This window comes from Phalacrocorax aristotelis, chromosome 5 (assembly GCF_949628215.1).
Source record: "Phalacrocorax aristotelis chromosome 5, bGulAri2.1, whole genome shotgun sequence".
NCBI lineage: Eukaryota > Metazoa > Chordata > Aves > Suliformes > Phalacrocoracidae > Phalacrocorax > Phalacrocorax aristotelis.
Window position 1 is genome coordinate 14597761 of NC_134280.1, and position 16900 is coordinate 14614660.

At 41.7% G+C, this 16900-nt stretch overlaps 1 protein-coding gene across 1 annotated transcript; it reads left to right on the forward strand.

Moving 5' to 3' along the window:
* The first annotated feature begins 1153 nt into the window (after positions 1–1153).
* Positions 1154–16900, forward strand: LOC142057306 (host cell factor 2-like). Its single transcript, XM_075093070.1, has 8 exons — positions 1154–1289; positions 8266–8528; positions 9280–9359; positions 10154–10232; positions 11788–11834; positions 13304–13424; positions 14332–14518; positions 14853–16900. The coding sequence occupies exons 2-8, from the start codon at positions 8366–8368 to the stop codon at positions 15541–15543; spliced, it is 1368 nt and encodes a 455-aa protein (XP_074949171.1). The 5' UTR covers positions 1154–1289; positions 8266–8365; the 3' UTR covers positions 15544–16900.

Below are 16900 nucleotides of genomic sequence, written 5' to 3' on the forward strand. Positions count from 1 at the left end.
AACGGAGCGCAGGAGCAGGCAGTGCCCGCCGTGCTCCCGCCTCCCGGCAACAGCAACAAACGAGGCAAAAAAAGTTTGTTTCTGGCTGCGTTCGGGCCAGACGCGGGATTTTACACGCTCCGGGCGAATAACAGGGCTGCGCCGCGGCAGGAAGGGAGCGCGGCCGCTCCCGCCGGCAACGCAGGCAGCCGGGGGACCCTCACGCAGCGACACACACACAGAGCGCGCTGAGCGCGGCCTCCCACCTGCCGCACCACCCGCCCCGCCGATCCGCTCCTGCCGCCGGCCGCGGCGGGCTCGCCAGGGCCGCGGCACCCGCAGCCCCTCCCGGAGCCCGTCCCCGCCGCCCAAGGGACGAGCGGCAGCGCGGGCAGGCGGCAGCACCGCCGGCCGCACCCGGACCCCGCACCGCCGCGCAGGCCCGGGGCGGGGGCCGCGCCTCCCGCCGGCCCCGCCGCCCTCGGGAGGTGAGAGGGAGCCCGGGGAGGGGGCGGAGGCGGGCCGAGGCTCCCGGCCGCTGCGCCAGGGAGGGGGTTTCGCCCCCGGGTGCCGGCGGCGCAGCGGCACCTGCCCCGCCCCGGGCCCGCCGGCGGGAGCGCCCCCCGCCTCCGGCCGTGCCCGGCGGGCGCCGCGCGGAGGGGCCCCGCGCCGGGCTGAGGGCTGGCGGCCGCGGCTGCCGCTGGGTGCGTGTGCGGCCCGCCCGAGGAGGGGCCTCCCCCGGGGTCGGGGGTGTGCGTCCGTGTGACCCCTCGGTGTTCCCCTGGGTCCCCCCATGTCCTCCTCTGCGGTGCCGCTGTGAGGTCTGACCTGAGGGGAGGCAGTGGGTGCAGCCGGGATGGGTTTGCTCCTGGCCAAAGGCAGGCTCACCAGACTCTTATTTTTCTCTTTTTCTGCATGTGCTGTCAGGACCCGAGCCCAGCTGAGGCGGTGAGCAGCAGCACCCTGAGAGGATCGGAGAGGAGGGGTAGGCGCAGAGGTGAGGCCAGCCCGGGGCAGGGGCCGTGGGTCCCAGCACCTGCCAAGGAGAAGCCAGCACCCCTGCCAGAAGGGGATCAGAGGGAAGGTGGTGAGGGCACGGACCAGCTCTAACGCATGCACAGCATCACAGGGAGCGCTTAGGCAACATTTCAGTACACACGGTTGTGCAGTTGTACGCAAAGTTGGTTTCGTCCAAAGGTACAAAACGAAACACGGCGCGTGAAAGGAAGGAAGCGGCGTCAGCGCTCTGCAGGCAGGAGATCGCTGGGGAAAGGGGACGTGCGACTTCTGCGACGCTGCGCAGGACTCTGGTAGGGCCAGCCTGAGCTCTTGTTTCCTCGCTTCCAATTTAGGAGATTCACCACCCTCCTTTTCCTCATTCCCTTTTCCACAATCAAAGAGCATAAAGCATCAAAATGCCTTCTATCGAGCAAAAGACGAACAAAGAAATGCAACCATCCAAAACCCAAGCCAAAGTGCATCTGGCTTGGGATGAATACTGGACCACATTAGCTGGGAGTGTGGATTTTTCAGAAAGCCAGGCTCCAGTCAAAAATGGACCCTGTCATTCGGAGTCTGAATATCAAAACAGCTTGCAAAACATTTTTTCAGGCTTCTAACAAAGGAGTTGGTCCTTCTTTTGCTCCGGTATCTAGGCTACATTGTGCAGGCTCATGCATATCACTGGTTTTATTCACATGAGTAATTCCATTTGAATTTGGAGCGACAACGTGTATGTGCAGAGTTACTCATATGCTTTCTGTCTCCTTTATATATTGAAATTATGTGGGTTTGTTTTTTTTCCATTTGCTGGTGCAACCCAGTAGCTGTTGGCATCAAGAGCATTGTGAACCATCACGGTTATTATTACTGTTTGCCTGTCTGACACCTTTGTTTTCCTTGCCAGACTAAAATCCAGCTATTCCTCTCTATGCCATCTATTCCAGCTATGCAATTGTATCATCTGTTTTTATGAACCCATCTTTCACCTGACTGTGTAAATTCATCTTCCCTACAAAAGAATCTTTTTGTACTCAGTTTTTCCTCCAGTCATTGCTGACAGCCTTGCCAGTTGTGCCATCTGATTCTTTCTCACGCAAGTCTCTCATGACTTCTCCCATACTATGTAATCTAAATTTATACTGATTCTAACGTGATATTTGGATGTTTTAATATTTGCCAGCTGGAACATTTCACTATTCTCATTGCCAAATGCCCTCTCTTGCCGCCCTCATACTTCTTCAAGCTACAGCTTCTGCTCTTCTCATAACATTACATGTCTTCTCTACCCCATTGCTCCATGTTCGTCTAAGGGCAAAACGTCTGGGGACAAGAAAAACACGCTGTCTGTCTTCCATGAAGTGTGGCATTAAGTTGTAAGTGTGGCCGAGTGTTTTATTAGATGTTCCTTTTCCTTGGTCAGGGAATATAAAGAACAAACAAGTAAAACTCAGTGCGTACTTTTTTTCTATGGCAGATGACGGCTTTTCACTGATATGTTCTCAGCTGTCAAGTATATACTGTAGTACTCTCAATTTGTGCCTGAGGAGAGCAGGCAGACTGGGCAGCCACTGACTCCTCTGTCAAACAGAGGCTTTCTTCCTAACCTAGAAAATTTTGTGAATTAGCGCAAGTAGTCTCCCTTAGGAAAAAAAGTATCTTGAAGTTGCTTTGACAGCAGGTCACGAGCTGTCAAGAAGATGCATTCAGTCACGCCTAAGTACAGATTTATTACACTCAATCTCCAGGGCGTCTACCTACCATATCTTGAAAGAATCCAACTAGTAAGTTTTTGTAAAATCCCCAAAATGATGCCTTCTAGGAACATTAAAGGCTGCTGTTTCTAGGGGGAAGGGGTGATGACCTATCTATTGGAATGGCCTGTTTCCAGTGGCGACAGTACAAATTACTTCCAAGGAAAGGGTGAAAGGCCAGACGCATCCTTAGACTGCCCTGTGAATGTGGTGGGAGCTTCTCATTTCTTTTATCTCGAAGCGTGAGGACCAGGAACTGTATTTCCTCCCTCTGCTATTTCTAGAACTTAAAAAATTACCTGTTTGTCTCAGCAAATGTCCAAAGGGGCCATCCTGCTGCAGTGACACTTTACGCTCAGGGCATATATCCCAGTTCCATGGTAGGACCACGAGAATGAGCTCTTGACATGCCTATGGATGGAGTCAGCAACATGACCTTAAATAAGATTTGAAAAACAGATTAGATTTCTGTAGTAAATATTCTATTAAGGACCAAAAATAAATAAAACCCGTACACACTCAGGTCGATCATCAGCACAACTTTTGATCAGGCATGGCTGGTGCACTGGATTTACATGTCCTTAATGTGCTGTACTTGTGCCACCTGCAGGTACCTATTTCAGGAATCTTTTTCTCAAAAACTTAATCCAAAATTGGGTTGCAGTCAAATAAATGATCAATTGTAGTTCTGGAAGCCATAATTAGCAGATTACCTGGGCAGATCTACTACTCAAAACTATATATTCTAGTATTTTTAAAGGAAAAAGCCCCATTGTTCTTAAAAAAAAACAACCTAAAACCCCAAACAACAAAAACCCTACCAAATCCCAATTAAAACATGAAATTTTAGTTTACCAAGGAAAATAAGCCATGAAAGTAAGGTAATATAGATGTATTTATTTTTTGTCTGTACCATAAGACTTATTTCAATACAGTGGCAAGGGTGATTTCCTCATTCATATATTGGAGTTGTATACAGAGATGTAACAATCTCAGAAATACTTAAAGTACTGAATTTATTTTTTCCAGAAATCCCCACCACCACCGTATTTGGGAAGCAGATTAAATATTTACTGTATTATCCCAAACCAAGCTGCGTTTATTTACTTAAAATGAGAAATATATCGAGCACATATAAATATATCCAGTTGTATTTTCTACTTATTATTTAATAAATTCTTATATTTATTACTACTTAAGAACTCACTTTGTAACAGAGATCAAGTAGTGCTACACAGTAATAAACAAAAAGGATTTATTTTCTGGGTGAAAACTTCTAGAAAAAACCCGAAAGAGAAGATATTAATGTCAATTTGCAAAATATAATTTTGCAATTATATGCAGATGAATTTATTCTGAAATGGCAAAATTAGAGCTTTAATATTAATGTGATCTGAATTAAAGAAACCTGATACCTTGCCCGCAGAGCTCCAGAAACAGGCAGACAGCTGTTTGCAAGGGGAGATTCGCGTTGCTCTCACGTGTTTTGCAGTAAAGGTGCCAATGCACTCGGTGCTCTAGGACTGCACACCCCAGAAGTGGTAGTTACATACGTAAGTTTACAGTATATAGAAACTGTAATTGTATGTAACTGGTTTAGCAGAGTTACCTCCTTTGAAATTCCTGTTACCTACAGAAAAGTATTCTGAAGCACTGAAATTTAACGATAATAACATTTAAGAATACTACTCAAAACTTGTTCAAAGTCAAATCAGTTTTTAATTGTAATATATATTTATACTATACGTTTATATATACATCATTGTATTTTTATAGATTTTATATATCTTTAGATATATATATTATATATACACACACTAATATAAAATTTATTTAACACAAAAGCCTTTCAGATTTTCTGTAAATTTTCAGTATGTCTACTCTAAGCTTTATAAAGATGACAGAGATGTTACTGGTTTACTTGAACATATCTGTCATTTTTCTGAACCCTGAAATCAGGATGGAGCTGTCCCCCCTCCTTCAATTTGTCATTTTACAAATCTTCTTTCTGTCCCTTGGCTTCCCCCTGTAAGAACAAACACTGTTTTCCATCTCTTTCCCTTTGTCTTGACTACTTCAGCTGTAAGCTCAGTCATGTAGTAACTGTACCTTTTGCAACACGTAGCAAAACAGGGCCCTTACTTCAATTCAGAATTCTAGTAATGCAGAAATATTACACATACTCTATATTCCCAAAGCCATTCTGGACCTTCAGGGTGAAATTCTGAAGCTGAACATCTCTGAAAATTAATTCCTGTATTTTGAAAACCAACAAACAAATGAACAAATAACCACCCCTGCTAGAAACAGTTCATAATAACTTTAATTTAGGAAATCATAAAATAGCAAACCTGGGGATACTGAAAAAAAAAAATATCTAAAAATCTATCACACATAGTAAGGTGTTGCAAGTAAATGTGATATACTGAAAAAAGCTCTGTCCTCTAAACTATTCTAAACAAAGTGGTTTTGTTTTTAGAATTAGTAATTCGTAACTGTCTTTTAAGTCTTTGATCAAAGTTTTCTCTGTATTCATGCAGGGAGCCCCACTGGAACACATATTTACAATAAAACCACCACTAAAGCAAAGATTTGTAAAATAAGTAGAATCGGGAAGATCCGTTATTATTTTTGAAGAGCAGTAAAACATCAAGTTGCCTAGTAAGAAAGTACAGTGTTCTGCACATAAAGGTTCAAGGGCTGAGCTCAGAAGACTGGGTCATTAACAAAACAAACAAACAGATTTCCTACTTTTTCCCCCAATATGAGTGGTTTCCTATCATTATATTTCAGAAGGCTCAATCCTCTGAAATCTCAAACTTTTCTGAGTATATTGAAAACAGATGGAAATGAATCAGGGGACCGAGGTTAAAAAAAAAGCATTAATGAAGATCTATTTAAGTAATACTTTACATAAATAAATCATTTGTCTGAGAAACCACATCTAACAAATATAAACAATTATATAATGAACCTGTAAACTACATTTCCTGAAGTAATTCCTGTCTTTCTACATTTCCTGAACTATTTGTATTATGAAACAGTTGTGTGGCGCCATTAATTGATAAGGACTGTGCTATAGTTACCACGCTAATTGCAGCTCTTTAGGTCTTACAGCTCCTCCAGCCGTTTAACAATTGGGATTGATTGCACAGGAGCTATTTTTAGAAGGAAATGGCAGAAGAGTTTGGAGAGCAGCAGCCATTTTTTTTGTGCGCTACAGCTGTTTTGGAAAAAAAAAGTTGGATAAAAATGTTCTGAGTTGTCTTTTGGTTTTGTTTTTTTTTAAAAAAATATTCTGCTGAAGTTAGAGCTTCCTATCGGATAATTGGTCTTGCCTGTACCAAGTCGAAGCTGAGGTCAGTGTTGCGTGACACAGAGGATATTGCTCGGTGACATTGTTCTCAGAAGAGTAGCTGTTTTTCTTTAGAAACAGGACTGTTAAAGTAGCCGGTGGATGAACTTTGGTGAGCCTGGCTCTATAGGAAGGCAACCCAGGAGTCAAGTTTGTAGTGTAGAATACTAGTGGCGAAAGACAAGATTCAAGATTAACTTTGAACGCGTTTTTTTTTTTTCCCCAACTCTGAAACGAAGAAGTTTGTTAAGTGATCTGTTTAAGTGATTGTAGGTCTGCTTCTGAAAACACTTTACGCTGAGATGGCCGTGATACACAAGGGTCAGTTGATGCTCAGAAGGTGTAACTGGGAGGAGACATCCATTCAGTTAATCCCAGATTGGCCTTTTGTTATCCCATCCTGCTCGCCTGCCTTACACAGAGTTCAGCCGGGGTAGATAAACAAGCGGACAGGATTTTGTTGCTAATCTACTCTATGAAATCAGGGCTGTCTTCTCTGAATATGTGTGTAAGAGGAGGCAAGGTTTGTAGGAAGAGGAATAACCAGTTTTACAGCTGGGAAGAAAAACAAAACTCAAGGAGACAAGCCTGTTCTACCTTTGTAAAGTATTAATAGCAGAGACCTAACACCTTTTTCGTATTAAATTCTATCAATAGTAGTAATGCCTTGGCACCCTCACGCAGCACTGCATCAGCGAATTTGAAGTGTTTTTCTAAGGAGGTGTCTTTGTCCCCATTTAGCTGTGGAAGTAAATAGGCGAATTGGCTACGGTTACACAGAAGCTTTGGCAGCATTCGGGAGAGAATCTGTGTTTCATGGCATGCCATAAAGTATTACGGACTTGCACCTACAGTGCGTCACTACTTCATAGCTGCTAATTCCCTGGAAAAGAGAAATGCACACCTTTGTAAATGCTACCACCAATCCTGTATTCTTTCAGATAAACCATAAAAAGAATAGACTTCAGTTTTCTATGGTAATAGCTTACAATACTGGTTTGCATAAAAAAGGTGAACACAATTCAAATAGCTTGTCTTGCCAGAATAGGCTGCAAGAGATTCTCTGGCACGTTTTTGTCACTGAATGTATTCCAGTCTTACAAATGGTAAATTTTAGAGATAAACTGGATGATAAATTAAATCAAATTAGATACATGCATATCATATTAACATGATATATATATATATGAGAAATGTGGCTGTATCTTCTGTAGCTTGTTTTACTGTAATCTTGCGTTTTCCTCAAATTATGTGCAACTTCCCCAGGGCTTCTCCGTAAGCACCTGAAGGGAGTGATGCAGTAAGGATTAGTCCTGTAAACACTTCCTGGGTCACTTTTGGTTCTGACAATGGGAATAAATAGTGATAAGATACAGTGGAAATACAGACTTACACCTTTTTCAGCTAGAATATTTACTATCTGAAGCATCTCACTGTAGCATGTTGTCTCGTTGTGTCTATTTTGATTTCAGGAATCAAAGTAACAGTTAAGCTTTCCATATTTTATACAGGCAGTGTCCTAACTTCCTGTACATTTAACAGAGAGGGCTCAGTAATACCAGAGAGATACAGTTTTAGGACAGTAGCAGCGGTGATACCTCAGAAAATCCAGGGACCTGGGATAATACGCATGCTACAAAAAGCACTTTGTATCGCCCCTGGTACTTCTGTCTTCACAGAACACAGTGACATCTTGTGGCAAGTGAAAGGACAGTGTCATTTTTTCCAGATGCGTCCTAATTTCACCTGGTTTACAGACGAAAGTCTAACTAAATTCTGGACAACTGCAAATGCATTACTTTCATCTGCAAAGTTCACTCTTTCTGAATTTTGTTTTAAGTACTCTTTCACAGTGAAAAAAGAGCAAGCCCTGCTTTCTACTTCTACCATATTGCAAAGGTAGGGTATTGCAGTTTGTCACTTCAGTTTGCCAATATCCTGTGGAAACTTCCAGCTCCAGGAATGTTCCTGTCCCAGTCTCGCCGATACAGGACTCAGAGTCAGCATTTCAAATGTTTTACCTCAGCGTATTATCACAGATGGCCAAAGTTGTCAGGTTGCTTTTGATGGGAATGCAGAGAAAACACAGTAACTTTTTATCATAAGACAGAGACTTTTTTTTCCTATCTTCTTTTCCCCCCTTTTTTAACCTGAAACTATTTTTTTATCTTTTTACAGACCAAGCAGGGTTTAAGCCCTGTCCCTGACGTTTTGGGACCCTCCCCTGACATGGCTGTCCTTTGCAAGTTGATACTTGGATAAAATCATAGTTGTCAGCATGAAAGGAAAAACGGCACACTGTGATTGGAAATCTGCACCCCAAAAGAAGCCCTCTCCCTGTGATCGATATAAACATGCTTGCATTATTTGCAGAGGATTTGTTTATCTCTATGGAGGGCGGAACACCTCCAGTCTTAGGGATTTTTGGCGATACAACATAGGTAGGTTTGCCCCTTTGCTTCTATATCAGAATTAAAGAGATTCTACATCCAGCTGTCATTAAATCAGGGATACTCAGTAGTTACCAGATTAAAGTCTGTCTGTCAAAATGATGGATAAACTGCATTTTGTTCATTGGGCAAATGGTGTGCGTTTGTTCCTGTGCAGGTGTTCCAGAAGGTTCAGGTCTTTTTGTTTTTTTTTTAACCAGAGATACCAAGTCATTTAAAATACGCTAGTTCTAGCAAGGGATATCAAAGACATAGCTTTATTGACTCTTTAACACGGGAATAGTTTATGCATGTAAAAGCGCACAAAGGGAACAGAGGAATACAGCACCTCTTAAGACTGTATTAATCATGCACTATCGAATATGACACTTTAAGTCAAAAGTAACAGTGTCGTGTTCCCTGTTCAATGGTTGTTACTGGAATAAAACATAGAATTGTGCTCAGGTTCATGCTCGTGGATTAGTTGGGTTTTGACGTAGGTAACAGTATAGCCTCAAAATAAAAGCAGTAACAAGACTAATTTTTATTACATTTAAGTTTGCTAAATAGTAAAATGCACATATTTAATTCTGGGGGAAGCGCCTCAGTCTTCTGAACTAACAGAGAGGAAAGATGACAAAACGCTTCATTTCCTCCCACTGACTCTGGCAGTGCAGCCAAATTCAAAGCCAATCTTTTCACCTTTTCCCTAATATTTATGCATTGAGTGCCCCGCTGTCTTAACTTCAACTTTGGTTTATAGTGAGAAATGAATGGGAAATGCTGGATTGCTCAAGAGATGGTCCAGAAGAACTGGAAGAACATTCAATGGTGGCTTATAAGGTAGTAGACCAAGATTTGTGTTGTCCATATCCTAACATTTTATTTCCTGTTATGCAATGAAATAAAGCGCCATGGATTATTATGTACTGAAATACTATACCCAGAAAATACTTTTATGTCAGTGCAATTCTGGAGGTAGCTGTACCAGTGTTTTGGAATCTTTCTGAATAAAGTGAGTATTTTAGCTTTGCAGCAGTGTGCAGCTCCCCGATTTCCTCAGTCAATGCTCACTACAGAACAGTAATACAAAGTAAAGACCTCGGCAGCACATTCTTTGACTTAGTTGTAACAGTTGCTCTGAATTCATTTGCATGATAAGCTACGGCATAAAAACATTCACTTAAGAACTTGCATAGAAGAGGGACGGGGGAGTGAAGGCAAACCAGAATTACAGCTGTGCCTGTCAGCGGAAAACAGAATTTAGGCTATCAGGAGCTGCAATGCAATGAAATCTTTATAAACATGCATAATCTAATATTACCTGAGCAATGCCTCAGAGCTCCGGATCCGCCTCCCTCAAGCTGTCCCAGATGGATGAGGAAGTGAGTGGTTCTGGAATGCCGTCCCTGTTAAAATAGCACAACGTTCATTGGGGTTTCGTATTGGGAGAGGATAGACGTGATTAAAAGTTGGTGGCTTTTTGTGATTGTCTCTTGAATTGTTAATAGATCATCATATGTGTTATTGTTAATTATATTTTGGTGATGGCAGCCTTTTCATTTAAAAATTAGTTTAAAAATGATTTTTATGCTCTGTGCCTACCTGTAAGTGACAGATACTTTTCCATTTCGCAGGGAACCCTCTGTATTTTCGGTGGGATGGTGGATTCTGCTTTCACACAAGCAAAAAGTCCTCTCTGGATATATGACATTGGTATGATACACAATAGCCAGTCTGTCCATGGGCCATTCCAAGTCCGTCGGTACTAATACATAGTAAGAACCCAACTGTTTTCTGCTGCTTGTACCACAGCCTTCCCTAGGCTTTACAAGAAGTAACGTGTGTAAAACCATGTGAATATATTTCCCTTAAAATTAGGCAGTTAAGCTATTAAAGAATCAGCTTTTATTTTAATTAGAAGGTATTTTATGGGAAAGTTTTGTGCATTTTAAGGTCTCGGAATTTCCATTCCTCTCCTTCCCTGAAATTTACTATTTGATTATAAGACCCAATAATTATTACATATAATATTTAAAGGTTTTTTCCTTATGTTGTGTAAATTTTAAAGACCAAGCTCTTTGTTTTGTTATGGAGGAAAGCAGATCAGTAAAGTATATCTCATTTTGTATTTTTACTGAAGAAATAAACGGGCAACAGCAATGATGGAACAGGAAAAAACATGTATAATTAAATAAGAAGGTGCGAAATTAACATCAGCATTTCATAACACAGAGTTTTTTCCTAAGAACAGACATTTGGGATCTCTTAAGTGTGCATGCTAATAAAAGCAGTGCAAGATTTGATTTTAATAGTAACATCATACACTCTATATTCTCCCTTTGGAAATACTGGGTATAGTAATGGCTGCTTATTTTGATGTCAGATGGAGGAGGAGGGGGAGAGAGAGATCAAATTCTTTTTGAGCAAGTAAATACTGTGGCAAGACCAAGATTTATATTTCCTAGCCTCTTTTGCTACTTCACTATGTAACCTTAAGTCAATGGGGTTTTTTTTAATCCTTTCTTTGTTTTCCACCATTTGTCTGAAATACCTGCTGAAAGAACAGAGATCCTCAGATAGAATATATTTATAGGAGAAAACACCTATTACTCACAGTACTTATCACTGAAAATTGGGAATGAGTTATTTAAAATTTGTTGTGTGTCTAGTTTTTTCACAGTCATTATTTAAAATCTTTCCTGGCAAATATAGCTTTTTTTTTTTTTTTTTTTTTTAATGTAAGCTTGCACTGCTTTCTCATTGTGCCTCTGATGCCGGGTATCTGATATTTCTGTTCCTTCATGGTGATCATAGATCAGTGATTTTTGACTGTTATTTGAGGACTACTTTTAAGGGATCTGTGAAAAGGAAAAAAAAAATAAGGCTGTTGTCATAAGGTCTACATAATAAATAGAAGGAGTGATACATCCATCAATAAATCTGGGGATTCTGCAAGTTCAGAAAATGCTGAAAATCGCAGATTATTTGTGCATTGTGAAAGTTAGCCTTGGGAAACAGGAAATACAGTATGGTATCTCCATGATTCTGTATCAGACAAGGACACAGGAAAACATTTTAAACTATGTCTCCTGTAAGTCCCTTGGCGCTGCTGTCTTAGTGGGAAGTGGATTTCTTCATCCTTGTCAGTGGAAAACGCCAGGATGAGACTGACTTGAAAATTAGATCTGTGATTTGAAAACTTAATGTTGGAGGAGTGTCCTCTTGTGGTCTGGGATATAAACTGCGCTTTATTAAAACAATCCCCTAGATTCTGCAAGATGGACAGAGTGCCGTAACGTACCAGCAGAGACTGAGGTAAGGAGCCAGGAAGTGGTGAATGTGTGAATCAAATGCCTGTTGCTTTGTTGATTAAACAGATTGCTTTGAAATATGTTCCCCCAAACAGTTCCAATCTTATCTCTTCAGAGACATGTGGCTATACTTTATTTCTTTGCACTTTCAATAACTAAGGCTTTTTCCTTCTTTAAAACAGTGTTTAAAATACTGTTCTTGAAATTTAAGTCCTATATAAGAAGTTAAGTCCTCTCCTTTACTACTGCTTCTGTTTTTCTGAAATCCTTACCAAGAAAGCTAATTTTAAATGGAATGTTGCACCCATACATGAAGCCTCTCTTTTAAAAGTAGGGCCGCGAACACAGATTGGCAGTCGCACTAATAAATTTGAAATGTGAAGTGCTGCAGCATTTTTCATTTCTTCAGCCTCCACATGTGAACTCATCAAAATACTGCCACTTCTAAGTGAAACCTCAGCGGAAGCATTTATGGCTTGGTCTGATGAGATTGGTTTTAGGTCACTACATGTAAAGAATGACTCATTTTTTGCTATTGAAACTTCATCCTCACAATGCTATGACACCATGAAATTGCACAAAAAAATTTGTGAAGATGTGACACAGTTACTACTGTGGTTACCTGCGTTTGGTGGAGGAGTCAAGGAAAAGTTTGGGACTGCAGGGTCATTTGTGGGGGGAAAAAAGAAAGGTATTATATGGTTGGTGAAATTCTATGTACAAGAAATACCATGGAATTATGTATCAACTCCATCTTATATATAGGAGTAAATGGTTCCTTGTACTTGTCCTAAACTGAACATAGGAGCATGGCTTTCCTCCACCCCCCACCAAAAAAAAAGGGCTGTTTGAGAACAACCAACCAAATAAGAACAAAAGAACAAAACCAAACACTTGCTTTATATTTTGTTTTGGCTTTAGCTGGGCCTCCCCAGGTTTGGGTCCACAAGTGCCAGCAGTGCTGAGGACTGCTGCGGATGCAGTGGGAACCACCTGGTTTCCTGCTGAGGGCCTGGGCGTAGCCTAGGACTTGTGGTGGGGCAAACCCACACCAAGCAACACGAGTGAGAGTTACTCTTGGGACTAAAGCTTCCTCAGCATGGAAAGGCTGCGCTTGATAGTGGAAAGGGCTACATCCCCCCATTCTATTCCCAAAAGTTGCCCGCTATATTTGCAACATGCCCTGAAACCACGCCTAGCAGTAGTTGTGAAAGCAGCACTACAGGTGTGAGTGCAGAGAGGGGAGGCTGTAGGCACGTGGTGGACTTAAAAAGAGAGGGTTGCTTAGATTTGAGAATGGTTTGTATTTGCATCCATACAAGCCGTCAGCGGTGTGTTTATTCTGTATTTTCAAAGAAGTTTAACACAACCCAAAGCAATGGTTTGCATTACTCGGGCATATTCCCGAGACGGACACTGCTACTGTCACAGCTTGATCTGTTAACAGCTTTTTGTCTTACTAAACTGTTTCAGGGCTCAGCACCAACTAACAGAAAAGGTCACAGTGCTGTAGTGTATGGTTCCAGCATGTGCATCTATGGGGGATACTTCGGCATCAGAGGCATTTCACAAGAGTTTTGGACTTTCCATTTTGGTAAGTTAAAAAGCACGATAAGGCTTTGATCCAGTGTAAAACGATGACTGCTGGAGGAAAGCACGGCGGGCTGTAGTAAGAAAATTCTTATTAGTAGAAGTGTTTTAAGTTAGTTTTGGGTTCTGTTTGGCAGCAATTAATTATGAATTCTGTCAAATTAATACCCAGCTGAAGTGAATCAGACTGCTATACTGGAAGGAGTTTGGCAGTATTTGCCAGTTTTAGAGCTGAAAATCAGGGATAATGTGTTGTGCACTATTGACTAAATTCTTCAAGGATTACCAAAAACTTTCAGATGCAGCAGAGACCCTGATTTCAGCCTATTAATGCCGTCTTTTGAATCTCAGTTCTAGAACTGACTATGGGGAGCCAAACCTGACAGGAGATGGTTTCATTAGCATATTCATCGCTAATCTGGTGGTTGCAAACCAGATGATTCCCAGAGACTTCCTAAATGGATAGGTTTTGTTATCTGGTGGCCACTCAGTTGCTATTTTGAAATGAATGATGGGTTTATCTCATTCTTCATTCCCTCACAGGGAGAATAAGCACAGACATGAATGAAGGAATGTTTTTGTTGACTGATTTTTCCTCTTACAGCCAGAAATTATCTTTCCATGTCAGAGTTAATGAATTAACAAAGCCATAGGAAAAACTGCTCTGTAAATAAAATTTCCATGGCATCTGTCATATAGCATCTGACATGTTCATTACAAGTTTATTTCAAAACTGATATTTTAAATGCACTTTTTCAGTGTCAGAATTTAAGCTGCTAGGTTATATTATAATACGCTTAGAGCAGAAACCCTTATTCTCCAACAGAATAGTTACTTTGGTCTTGAAATAAAGCCCTTCTCAAATACTAAGGTAAATTTGGTACATCTGTAAATTAATATTTTGCTTTCAGATACAAGAAGATGGTTGTGTCTTTCCAGCCCACCTCACAGTACTGGCCCAGGACCTCGGCACGGCCATTCAGCAGTGGTTTATCGTACCGGCATGTACCTCTTTGGAGGACTGGTGGGGCTGAGTGAACAGAAGGACTTATGGAAGTGGGACTTTGTAAGCAGCAGCTGGTCCAACATCAGGACAAGGTAAACTCTACTACGTGTTACACTAAACGCAGAAAGAGAGAATTAGGCTTACCATCTGATACTGCGTGTAGGCAGAGGGGGAGATGTTGCCCTTTTGGCGATGGTAGGAACTGTTCAGATCAGGACGTAGTACTGCGGCCATCCCTGGGGCTCCAGCTGGCGTGTCTTGGAAGAGCTGTTGGCAGTGCATTGCTACAGCTGTCAGCAGTGTGATTTTGATGTCCCAGTACAGCTGTTCAGCAGTCGTTCTTTTGAGTCAAACGCAAATAGAGGCTAAAATCAGTGTCAGTTTCTTGTTGGTCTCCCCTTAACTGATGGTTTCTCTTACATTTAGCCAAGGACCTCCCCCAGTCGTAGGTCATGCTTCAATAGTCTTCAAAGACTCTATGCTGATTTTTGGTGGAGGGATTTCAAATTCCAGTCCTAATGATGACCTCTGGAAGTATCATTTCCATACGCAGACGTGGAAGAGGCTAAGTAGTACTACAAAGGCAAACTTTTCTCCTAAAATGTATCACTGCGTCTTAGGAATTGGTGTTGATTTCCAAACTACCTCAGATTTCACTAATACATTCCCCAGCCATTGGAAGAGTGAGCAGAAAGATCGCCACCAGCTGGTGACCATCCCAAAGCACACTCGCTTTTGCAACTACTTCCGTCATCAGCCTGCATACCGAGCGTTCAGCAATGAGGAAAGCAATGCGATTGAAATGAAAACCTTTAGCTTGCCTCTGGAGCCAGGGGGCTTTTGTGCATTTCAGACCACTTCAGAGGCAGAACTAGACCCAAACAGAGCAACAGGCATTTTGTCAAAGGACAAGTCTCTCCATCTGTTTGTCTCTTCAGAAAAAGAGACTTTTGCTGCCACTCAGGTTGTGGGAGACAAGGAGGGACCCGACTACCAGCACGCGAGCGCAGTGGATGAAGTTAGCGGTGATACCAATGTGCTGCTGCTCATCGGGGGTAAACCTTTGTCCAGCTTCTCTGAGATCTCATTCTGGCAAATGGAGCTTGATAGCTTGTGATTGCTTTGATTGCAAAGCGAAAGAATAAATTTCCACCAACGTGCCAGTAGGTGGTAAACCAGCTGCTTGCAACTGCCTTCAGTTTCCTATCAGCAGGCTGGGAGAAAAAAAAAATAAATTAAACTTTCTCATGCTTGCTGTGAACAGATTTTTTACAGCATGAACAAAACCTGGCATATATTTAAGTCACAACTTGCATGTAAGTTGCAATTTCTGAGAGGAGCTTCTTGGAATGCTGCTCTTTTTGTTCCTTTTTCTTCTGGTCAGTTAATACCCTTTCAAATTGCAGCGTCTGACGCTGCCTTGAAAATCAGAACTACGAGTAACCCCTGCTGGCTCCATAACTGCCACGTGGGGTGCAAAGCTTGCTCATTTTGCACTGCCATAAGAAGTGTGCACCCGTAAAACCGTATTTAAATCAAGTTTGTGCACGTTAGGGGCATATTTGAGGGATTTGATGAATCTTAATGGCAACATTTTCTCAGCTGTTTAAGAATTTGTTTTCTTCAGAGAGCATTGTTTGCACAAGCTATTTGCAATGTGATGTGGCCTATAAAAAGAAGGAACCCAGCAGACAAATTAGCAAGTGAAATCGAGAAGATTATTAAAGGATTGCATCCAACCCTGAAGAAGTGAAACCATGAGCCCCCCCTGAAAATCATACGCAGCATTAGACCAGAGGAAGCACGTAACACCTGGAAGAACAAAACAGTGGCCCAGTGAATGCTGGGTGTAACGACTGAGCACAGGATCAAAAGGTTTTGACTTTCTATTGGAAAAAAGAGGAAGGCTTGACAGGAGAGACACAAAACAGAAGCTGTTATGACTGGTAGTTCAGGTTTTAGTCACAAAAGGGTTTCTGCTTTTCCATCTCTCTGTTTTGCCAACGTATGTAGTATGTGTCATGCGTTTCCCCTCTATTCTAGTAAATCCTGAGTTTGTGTATGGTTTTTCTTTGTTAAAAACAAAAAGTACTTTTTTTTCCCAAAGGTAGTATTGTCCAGTGTTTCAAGCATTTATTTCCACAGAAGTTGCTAAGATACTGGCCTTCTGACTGAACTTCAGCCTTCTGTAAGAAGAGATGGTGATGTCTGAAACTAGTGGGAAGTGTTATTTAATACTTCTGAACATTTCAAAAGATCGCCTTTCAAAAGTTTCATAGGAATAATGAATTTTAAGTGAGAGTGTTTACAGATCCTTCAATCACCTCTTCACAAGTAGCCATCACGTGACTTCAATAAGAAAACTGTAGATGAGTTTGCAAAAAGCTACTTAAGAGTTATTTGGACCATTGTGACTTTTGTTTGGAAACAGAGGGGATTGCGTGCTGCCATGTGAATAAAGTCTGCTGCATTTC

What these genes read in the sequence shown, in the direction of transcription:
- LOC142057306 (XM_075093070.1), top strand. Translation starts at nt 8,366, where the DNA reads ATGAAAGGAAAAACGGCACACTGTGATTGGAAATCTGCACCCCAAAAG. An exon ending in TCTCTGGATATATGACATTG is followed by an intron (nt 10,233 to 11,787) that starts GTATGATACACA and finishes ACAATCCCCTAG; the next exon opens with ATTCTGCAAGATGGACAGAG. An exon ending in TGGTCCAACATCAGGACAAG is followed by an intron (nt 14,519 to 14,852) that starts GTAAACTCTACT and finishes TCTTACATTTAG; the next exon opens with CCAAGGACCTCCCCCAGTCG.